At 36.4% G+C, this 11,568-nt stretch overlaps 1 protein-coding gene across 1 annotated transcript in view; it reads left to right on the forward strand.

Moving 5' to 3' along the window:
* LOC118741771 (basic proline-rich protein-like) overlaps window positions 1-1,615 on the forward strand; it is a 3,292-nt gene extending 1,677 nt beyond the window's left edge. Inside the window, exon 3 of the mRNA XM_036473742.1 lies at window positions 1-1,615. Within this exon, the coding sequence (XP_036329635.1) occupies window positions 1-1,407 (1,407 nt within the window). The 3' untranslated portion in view covers window positions 1,408-1,615.
* The last annotated feature ends 9,953 nt before the right edge of the window (window positions 1,616-11,568 follow it).

Below are 11,568 nucleotides of genomic sequence, written 5' to 3' on the forward strand. Positions count from 1 at the left end.
CCTCAACCCCAACCCCAGCCTCAACCCACTTACGGCGCACCTCGACCACAACCCCAACCACAGCCTCAACCTTCATATCCATCCTCTCAGCCACAACCACAGCCATCGTATCCTGCGCCAAGACCGCAGCCACAGCCACAGCCAAGTCGCCCAGCTCCGGCTCCGGCTCCGCGGCCACAACCGCAACCTCAGCCTAGCCGCCCTGCGCCATCACCACAACCAGGTCCCGAATATCTGCCTCCTGAACAACCTCAGCAGCCAAGACCCCGGCCACAGCCACAACCACGCCCGCAACCTCAGCCGCAGCCTCAGCCTCAGCCTCAGCCAACATATCAGGCTCCACGCCCACGGCCTCAACCTCAACCACAGCCTTCTTACGGAGCTCCCCAGCCACAACCACAACCACAACCGCAACCACAACCACAACCACGACCGCAACCACAGCCATCATATCCTGCGCCACGTCCACAACCTCAGCCGCAACCACAACCAACACCAGGACCTGAATATATCCCCCCAACAGCAGGTACCACATACCAACCACGACCTCAACCACCTGCGCCGGGTCCTACGTATCAGCCGCGCCCACAACCACCTTCGCCAGGTCCTACATATCAGCCACGCCCGCAGCCATCTACCCCTGGTACAACATATCAGCCACGACCCCAACCACCTGCGCCAGGTGCTACATACCAGCCACGGCCCCAACCCCCTGCGCCTGGTCCTACATACCAGCCACGTCCAGAGCCATCTACCCCTGGCACAACATACCAACCGCGACCGCAACCACCTTCGCCTGGACCAACTTATCAACCACGCCCACAGCCACAGCCATCGACGCCTGCAAAGCCTGGTCCCGAATACTTGCCACCCCCCGGTGAAAATGAAGTAGGCCCAACGCAGCCAGCTCAACGCCCGAAACCACAACCGCAACCGCGACCACAACCGCAACCACAACCACAACCCAGACCTCAACCAACGTATCAGGCGCCACAGCCAGCTCAACCGGCGCCACAACCAACTTATCCAGCACCACAGCCCTCACAGCCAGTTGGTCAATCTACGTATCCGGCACCGCGGCCCGCACAACCGTCGCCAGGTCCGACATTCCCAGCACCAAGGCCATCATATCCTGGATCTCAGCCGTCTTTCCCGGCGCCACAGCCAACTCAACCAGCGCCGCAGCCAACATACCCAGCACCCAGGCCGGAACCCAGTTACCCTGCGGGTCCAGGTGGTCCAGAAGGTCCAGGTGGACCGGGTGGTCCGACAGGCCCAGAAGGTCCCGAAGGTCCTGAGGGTCCGCAGGGTCCAGAAGGTCCTGGCGGTCCTGGTGGTCCCGAGGCTGGATCTCTTGGACCGGATGGTTACAACTACAACAAACCATCAAGGCCCTTCTCCTATTAAACAGCCGAACCCAAACACATGAAACTCGCCCGTTAAGTATTATAAAATTCTACGAATGAGTAAAAATTACAAAACAATTGAAAAAGCCAACAAATGAAACAAAAAACATTAGCGCATGAGCAACATGTCTTCCATATGGTCTAAAAATAGACAAACCATCATTTCTCACGAAAGCAAATGCCAGTTGACACTTTACATAAAACTTAAATTATACAACTATTTAAAAAAAAATAAAAATAAATTTTATTATTAAAAACAAAATTCTATCTGCGCTCAATGTTAATCGTAATGGGTTAAGCAATAGCAATTAAACCAGCAATGTTAATTACTCTGTGTAAGCATATAAAAATATAAATATGTACATCTGTTTGTATGTATGTACATATCTTGCGATCAAGTCTCATGTCCATATACATAAATATATGCATATGTGACACAACTGGTCAAAGGGGTGGTGACAACCTATGTACATACATACATATGTACATATTTATGAAGGCGGAAATAATTTTGCCTTTTCCAACTTAATTCATAACAAATTTCATGACATACATAAAGCGAAAAATTACTTTTTCATAACCGTATACATAAGTATGCATGCATGTAGGTAGGTACGAGTATGTACAAGTAAGTATGTAGAAAGTAGCTGGATATACATACATACATATTGACTCGTAGTTACCTTATCGGTGTTTTTGATTGCTGTCTATACATATTTTAGAGGCAAGCATTTATTTATTTATGCCGGTGTTCATACAAAAAGCAGGTAAGAACAATCCGATGCACTTCAACGAACGTAGATCTATGAGCTTGACGTCGCTTCTTTTGAAAGCTCTTTAGACCCCGTTATTTATCCACTTGAGGTTAGCTTACAGAATGCCATAAATACGAAATGAATAACTCTATATGACACGGATTTATTATCCGGCTAAAGTGGATTTAGCACTTTTCACAAGTATTAGATCCCTGCATGAAATTTCGCTCAACTGGGTACATCGAACTGATCTCAAAGAAACTGCTGTGGGAGTGCAATATAGGGGCAGTGGTGGTGCTATATCTAATGTGGGCGTCGGCGATATCAGCCTCCTTCAATGTTTAATTTAATGATCTGAATTATACAGGGTGGTTTTGGGTGCAGAAGTCCACGCATTTGGGAAACTTTTTTTATCAGCTATGGCAAGGTAATGGCCAAAAACGATTCCTTTGCAATTTAATACCCGTTTAAAAACCAGATAAACCCATCGATTGGTAGGGGCAAAACTCATTCTTTTGATGACGCATTGGGTAAACGATTAAAGGGCTACGACCTGAGGACAGTGACACTTCATAGCTGAAACTTATGTATATCGAGTTCAAAGCACACAAGGTATTTCACATAGCCTTATTTGAGGGTATCACTGCAACAGTGATATGATACGTGAATACTCTTTGTTTTTTATCTTATCTTAAACCGCGCTTACTTGAAATCGAAGAAGTAGTCTTGAATTCAACCTGTAGCATTTGACCATCGTTTGTTTAGTTAAATTCTCCACTCTCGGGATATGGAGTCAAAAGATAAACATGTAGAACAGTTTCTGAGATATCTGAGCAAAATTTCCGTTTTTTTTGACATCTGAAAAAAGGTGAATTTTTACAGTTGGCCAATATCGAAATTTCTTCTTTACCTGAAAGAAACAAATGTTTTCATGTCAATGTTTGTACCGAAAGCATTTATCAATGTAAAACGAAATTTGGGACTGTCCGACTATGTCCAAAGACAATTGCCCCTAAGTGAGTGCACTTCTTTCAGATTAAAAAAAAAACCGAAATTCTGCTAAATCTGAAAGTACCTTCTTATATCTTATCTTATGATATGGCATTCGGATTCAATGGAAAATTATACATTGGAATTTATAGAAATATGTTCCAGGTGAGAAAATTTTTTTTATTTCTGTAAACTTGTGTTTTCAGCGGTATATATATAAAAAGCCAGTTTTAGTTTTAGAAACTGTTTCTATACTTGGGTCTTTCGACGCTAAGACCTTTTAGCTACGTTTAGAAGGCTTAAATACCCACGAAGGTCACCGAAAAATCGAGATATGCTGCTTATGAATCGGCGGGCAAACACTTCGAGTCCAATACTCGGTTGCCAGGTTAACAGGCCAAAGTGTGCTATAAAGAGTAGTTGAAATGAAATTAAAACCACCGCGCAAATCATTTATCTAATTACTCCGTATTATTATTTATTGCTTAGCAATTTTCACACCAATCTGTGCAGATTAGCGGGTTCGTGGGAACAGCAAAGAAATCATTGCTTCCACAAGTAAAGAAACTGTTTAGTAACTAGTATTTGGCGTTTCTATTTTTGTTAAGTGTTTGGCCGCACTTTTCCTCCGATTGGAGTTGGGCTGCTTAAAATTGTCACGCAAATGGAGGGACGCACAGGGACGCACACCGTTAACGAGAAGTTATTTAGGATAAACTTTTTTACGGCTGCGCTCAGTACATATTATGTGGACTAGGGAGCGAAGCGGCGCCCTACCAAGTGTGAAGCGACTCTGTTATGGCGGCCGTCAAACAACCGATAATAATTTGCCCATAAGGAAATGCACTTCCAGACTACGAAGACATTATGATTTGGCTTGCCTATAAAATAAAACAAATTGTTATTACACTCTGTATATGTACATATGTATGTATGTAGACGTACATGCATGCACATATATGTACTGTGAGCGTCAAAAATAAGTAGACAGAGTGAGGTTTTGACGATTTTATTAACTTATATTTTCTATACGAAATTTCTTTTAAAAACCATACGAATAAAAATTTGTTATTTCATACAGAACTCAGGAAAATTCAAAAAATCTTCATCGAAATTTTCATCTCTTCAATTCTGTTTCTTGAAAAAATTGAGTGTGCAGTTTTGCAGCAGGTTTTAAGCCTTTTTAAAAACTACCGTTGATTTTTGAGATTTTTTTTTGCCGAGAGTATGCCGCATTTCCCCTTCCACATAGAAAAATACTGTGTTCATGCATTACTTGGAAGAAAAAATTTTCATGATTTGAACAAACATTTTCTTATTTATTTTAGTGTATATAAGCAAATCTCACGAGTTGTTATTTTTATTGTCACTCCCTTCTTACAGCAGAAAACAAAGCTAAAGCATTCTTCTTGCATTTATTTAAATCAAAGGAGTTCCAAAAACAAGTACAATAAAAATATATGAAGCATTTGAAAAATGTTAGCCTTAAAACGTTTGTTTCGGCGAAAAAGTATCGAAATTACTAATCATTTCATTGTCACTCAAAAAAATCATAATTGTTTTTTTTTTTTTTAATAACGTTGGGAAGTTTTCAAATAGAATCAAGGCGAATTTATATAAAGTGGTGTTGTTTAATCAGCTGTGAGTAGCGTTTGATTGTCAAAATGTTATATTTTGTTAGTGAGTGAGTGAAAACGTGAGAGTGTTTGCATTTTCTGTCGCCCTTTTTCATTCGGAGAAGAATAGCTGAAATTTGACAATGACCAGCTAAAAGCAAAAACAAAATACAAGTAATTGTTGTATTTGTTGAATCGATACCACCTTATATGAATTCGCCTTGAATAGAATGTTCATAGAGGCAAGGGACGTTGGCATCAAATGCAACATAGCTGAGAAATTTCAAGGTGCACAAAATTAAAAAAAATGGCAGCATGCAGAATATCTGTCGCAGCTATTTTGAAATTTTTGAAACTTAATGATTTTTATTTAATCCTAATAATTTAAGTTACTTCAAAATGTTAAAATTAAATGATGAAAATGATTTGGGAAACTAAAAATCCATTTTTTCCATTTTATTTGTTAGTGCACTCGAAATTCAATCTAAAATTAAAATTGTTATATGTATACAATGTATAAAGAGTACTTTTACTTTTAAATAATATCGCTTTTAAATTAAGGCGTGCAAGTAAACTTGATAGATGACTGCGTATGTGTAAATAGATGAGCATGAGTGGTTAGTTTTACTTCTTTTATAGTACATATATCTTTTTTAAGTTTTTATTTAATTTCAATTTCGCAATGGAATCTTGCTCTTTATACAAAACTGAAGATAGTGCATTTTCTAAGAAAGGTGAACCACCACGCGGTGCGACCAAAAACACGTTTTGTCGAAAAATGTAACAACTCGTGAGATTTGCTCAACCTCAAGACTAAATCAAGAACTATACGTACGGTGACCATCCGTTCTGTTTTTTGCAGGACCGTACTGTTTTTCGAAGGTCGGTCCTGCGTAGTTTTTCAAACCTGAAAAACCTGAAAATGTACTGATTTTTTCCAAGTGTCCTGCATTTTATTCGTTATTTCAAAATTATCGGACAATGGATGGATTTTTTCAAAAAAGTGTTTTTGGTACTTTTCGTAGCTTTTCTTCAATATCTCATGAAAAAATCTCCAAATCAATGTAAGCGACTTACAGCTCGAAGGGTATTGATGTGCCTCTTCCCAAAATATATAACTTGTGGCGACTTCAATGAAAATTATTAGTGCTTCAGGCGACCATTTGCATTTTGTCTTCAAAGTCGAAAAAAGTGAGATTTTCAATCAAATACGCAGTTTCATTTGATTAGTATTTTTCATTATTTTAAAAATTCGATAAAGAAGATATATCATTACAGTAAACTTTGAGCCAAAGATAATGAAAATCGGATACATTTCTAATCCGCTATGGAGCGCAACCTGCACAAATTATACATTTTTGTAAAGGGCACTTTGTAACTCGTCGTTTACGTCGATTCATGACGTCGATTTTTGACAAATAACTGCGAAAAGTACCAAAAAAAAAAACAAAAAAAGAAGGGTATTGTTTTCGTTTTGAACCACTCAAAATTTGCCTATAAAATAATCTTTTAAAGAATTTCACTTTTCGTGTAAGCTATTGTAATTATTATTATAATATGTTTTACTATACTTTGATAAATATTCATGTAAAAAAGATTAATATCGATGAAGAAAACGTGATTCATTTTTAAAGTTTAAAATGTATTAAGAATTTAGAATCATAAATACTCTTTTGATATTTTTATACTACGTAAATATATGTAGGAATATTTTTGAAAAATTGTCCTTCATTTTGAATCCATATTTATGGTCACCGTAACTATACGTCACTGTTAACTTATTTTTTAAGCGCTAACAATACGTACATATTTAGCTGTTAATTCAGATATTTACACTAGGAAAAAAGCAACATGATTTTTTTTGAACAGTGTTACTTTTGGTTTTTCCATATTACCTATTAGAAATTTTTAAACAGAGAAATAGTTTTTTTTAACAAACTTAAACATAATTTTGTTGCATCAATCACAGTCACAGAGTGGTGATTTGCTTATGTTTTTTTTTGTTTGTTTAAGAAAAAATTTCTCTCCGTGCACTTGTGTTATGAAAACTCATATTTTGATATAGGAAGCAAGCGATATTAAAAATGTAACGTTTCGAATAGGATTAAGGTACTTGTTTTATTTTTTCTCGCAAAAGGTAAATTTTCTGAATCCAAAAGAGGCATCGAAAATCAGGCAAAATTGAAATAATACGAAACCTTTTAATAAAGTTCGAATCCTTCTTACCCGTTGTATTCAAAGATTTCCGATACAAGTATCTACTTGAAGGAAATGGCTATAAGAATTGTATTCCTCTCCTGTAAAATTAAAAAAAAAAAAATGGACTTAGCAACTTTGCTCTCTAAGCTATCTATATGGTTACTTTTGCCGACATGTGTCCTACGAATTTAAACTATGTTAACAGCAACCAAAAGAAAACAATGCGTTCGTGCCATAGGTTTTGAACTCGTGACCAACAAGTGAGTAGTCGAACATGCGTCCATGCGATTTTTTTTGTTTTTCTGAAGAAAAGAAACGATATACACAAGCTCTTGTTAGTTATGTAATATATGAGAAATAAAAATAAAAAATAAATAAAATTTTAGTGTAAAAACCAAGCCATTCTCAAGCAAAAATGGCAATTTTTTGTATGCAAAAAATCTGAGTGCTCCACTAGAGAAAAGCTTGGGTATCGATTTTAGTCATGCCTTGGAAAAGGTGTTGGAGAAAAATGTTGCAAATCAAGAATCTTTCAAAGATTGGGAAAAATTGGTAAAATGCTTTTTGCATATTGGGTAGGTCCCTTACAACTGGTTGTTTCGAGGCGAGCTTTTTGTGAGCTATTACTTATCAAGCCTAGAATTTCTTCTGCTTCATCTTAAATTTGTGACACACCTAAATCTTCATAGTAACTAAGCAGTTATGTAAATATGTATATTTGTGTTTGTACATATATGTATGTATGTATGTCTACATGAAATATTCATTTAAAAGATAAGATAAAGGAGAAACCCCCTGCATAATTCGTTCAACCATGTAGTCTATGTGGGGTATATTGGAGTACTTACAAAAGTGTTCCTCTGTCATGCTGTAGCGGACCAAATGGTGTCTCTGCACCAGCTTATTGTTTTTTACCCGATCACTGCTCGTGTTTTAACGAAATGTGATTGAAGTTGAACATTTGAAAGCACATTTACTTGTCTGGCTGTAGCTGAACGTGCAGAGATGCTCGCTGTTAGTTGTTAGCTCCCAGCATGTTCGGGCTCGAATGCCGTCAGAGGCAACATGTAATTTTTGTTTTTGGTTTTTATTAATTTCGAAAAAGCATCTGTGAAGTAAAGAACAAAAGCGTAACAACAATGCCAATGTTAATATGTTGGAGTAGTTTTGTGCTACTCTGATGTAATGCGGCGGTGGAGTATATGGCCCTGCCCTAGGATATCGCAATGTTAATTGAACCATACTTTTTAACCGACTTCCAAAAAAGGAGAAGGTTATCAGTTCGTCGGAATATTTTTTTATTTTTTTTTTTTTTTTTTTTATGTACCGCCTAACTTTGGACCACGTCAACCGATTTCGATAATTCTGCATTTAATTTGCATCGGAAAGGTAGGTCCCATACTAATCTTGTTGAGATCCGATCAGTGGATCATGAGATATATATATATATATTTTTTTTTTATATGGGAGTTGAAGTCGGTTTTTTTTTGCTAAAAATTACTTGTTATATGAATTGTGGTTAATTTTGGAGTACACCTTGGTCCTTGGGGAGTACTCTCAATTTTTGCAGGGCATAAGTAGACACATACATACATACATATGTGTATAAGCAAAAGATATGTTTCGTTGCCACTGTTTACCCAACAATTGCATTAATTTGCAATGCCGAATACCGATAACGTAAAATCAAAACAATTTACTAGTTTGCTGATCGATGGAGCTACTTAAAAGCAGTTTCTTTTACACAAAATTCGACGACATATGGATGTACATATGCATGCGAAATTTAAAGAAATTAAGCAACAAAGTAACAACAGCAGCCTTGGCATTATGTGTGCAATTACATATGTACATATGTATGTATATTCGTATGTTTGTATGCATATATGCATAAATTTATGCATGTAAGTATGTTTCCATTGGATTGAAAAGCGATGATTTTGGCGAATTTGGTGGCACTGTGGTTTTTAGGCAGCAATCAGCTTTGAGAAGTTCGGCGCAATATGCACAAACACACTTACATACATACATATGTACACACCTCATACATATTTATGATTTTGCAGGTTGGGGGAACTTAAAAAGTCATTTTATGTCAGCATTGACAGCCAACACCTGACAATTCACTTCTTGACGTTGGTTGTTGTAATTAATGATGAGTAGCTTCGTTGCGGCATTGTGTGTAAATCCCACTATGCACATACATACATATGCACTTACTCAAAGGTATTTACACGAACATACTAGGTACATTTGTATGTATGTATTCATATTTGTAAGCAACCGCTGTAGTTGATGGCCAAAAGTGTGCCTGAGTTTCTATTGCCATGGTCTGCAGTCTGCAGGGTATACCATTTGAAATGCAAATCATCGCATTGGTATTTATAGACATTCAAATTTTACATAAATATATATGGCGATTTTTTTTTCTAATAAATAAGTTTTCATAAATAAGTTGGTGTGAAATTGCAATTTGCCATGAAGATCACTAATATTGTAATGATTTATGGAAATTCATTCATTGTTTCCAGACAGCTAAAATACTTAGTCCATCAAATGCAATAAACAATGTACATAAACATGTGTGTAAAAGGTAACAAAAATATCTATGTAGTAGAGCTGTATAATGATCGAATCAGTTGCGATTTCATTTACACTTAATTCGTTTCAAAAATGTGATTGTTTGATTTGAACAAGTAATTTTTAAGCAAAAAACAAAACCGACTTCAATTCTCATATAAAAATTTAAGATTATCGTTAATTTCTTCACGATCCAACCATAAAAAAAAAAAATATTCCGACGAACTGAAAACCTTCTCCTTTTTGAGAAGTCGGTTAAAAATAGAACAACCACTTTTGTGATTGGTTGATTGGTTAATAATTTTAAATACCAAATATGTAGTGTGTGTCATTGAATGCTAGGGAAAAATCACAAAGAGAATGTGAATGTAACATAAATATTCCCAATCATCTTGATGGTAAATTTGGTTGAATGGAAACACTTTTGATCATCCAGTACTACATTGATAAAATATGCCATGACACTAGAAGATAATCTTTCTAGTAGTCGTTTTGCTTCTTCTTTTATACTACTGCTTCAATTTGGTAAAACATTACATATTCGAAATTAGTTAAATTAATTTTTATGAGTATCAAGTGGAAGGTATTTTAAAAATCATTAAATCAAAAATATTTTTAACAGGGTTGCCATCTATTTTGAATCGCATATTTATAATGTTCCCACTTATTTGCGATTCTCCACAATTTATCTTAAAAATCGCAATATGGATATCAAATGGGAGGTATTGGTGAGAGCTTTGTTAACAAAACACACTTTCAGTCAGGGTTGCCACGCTTCTATGTAATACAAATTTTTATTTTGTTAAACTCAATCAGCATTTTTTTGTATGTATACATAGGACATATACACTTCAGCGTACTTCTAAGTAGGGTTGCCACCTAAATTTTAAAGTAAGAAATTGATTTACTTTATAGTTACCAAAAACCAACTTTTTTTAATCTATCCAAATGACCACTATTTGATAAGCAAACCTTGAAAACTTTAAAAAGTATATGCATTCCGAGCAAAGCTCGGTCAACCTGGTACTTCGTAATGAAACTAGACAGCGAATACATATAGCAAAAAGTCGTGTTTTTCGCAGCTTTGGACTTGATTAACTCGAAGACCTGAGCTAATGGAGCAAATCTGATACCAAAATGAGATTCAGGAGAGCAGAAAAACTTCTAATAGCCATTTTTTTCGAGTATTTCGCAAAACTTTGAATACAAAATTTTCCAGTTTAAAGCAAAGTAAAACTGCATACGAATCAGATGGATTCAATTTATTTATTTATTAAAAGATTTCGTACAATTTGATCTTATTTTTAGTTTTTTTTTTTAGTTAACAAATTTTCCTTTTCCTTTCCGATGCATTTTTAATTTCTCTAGCCTCCTGCAGCAAAATATGAGTTTTCATAAAAAGTGGACTTAGCAACTTTTCTCTCTAAGCTAGCAATATGTGGCATTTAGTTAAGTTGCTGTACTAAGGCAGCCTTTTCCATATTCATATTTACGCATTCCATTGCAAAGCTTTTCATTTATTCAGCTCTTTGAGGCATCATTTTCTTGTAAAATAAATCAAAAATTATTTGCATATTTTAGCATAAAACATATTCGCACAAAATTAATGATTAATATACATACATACATATGCGCATGCAGTTAAGTACACTATTAAAGTAGAAAAAGCATAAAGCTTGAATGCCTTTAGGTAAAGTGCAAAAAAAAACCAAAAAAAATCAATCAATGCATAACGGTGCCACAGAGTCTTATTGTACCCTTATGACAGGCTGTCACGGTAGAGGTGTCCGGTCCGCCACAGGCATCATCTACAAGTATGTATGTAACGGGTGATTTTTTTGAGGTTAGGATTTTCATGCATTAGTATTTGACAGATCACGTGGGATTTCAGACATGGTGTCAAAGAGAAAGATGCTCAGTATGCTTTGACATTTCATCATGAATAGACTTACTAACGAGCAACGCTTGCAAATCATTGAATTTTATTACCAAAATCAGTGTTCGGTTCGAAATGTGTTTCGC

The sequence above is a fragment of the Rhagoletis pomonella genome, unplaced genomic scaffold, assembly GCF_013731165.1.
Source record: "Rhagoletis pomonella isolate Grant_MI unplaced genomic scaffold, Rhpom_1.0 Rhpom_scaffold_00006, whole genome shotgun sequence".
NCBI classification, from domain to species: Eukaryota; Metazoa; Arthropoda; class Insecta; order Diptera; family Tephritidae; genus Rhagoletis; species Rhagoletis pomonella.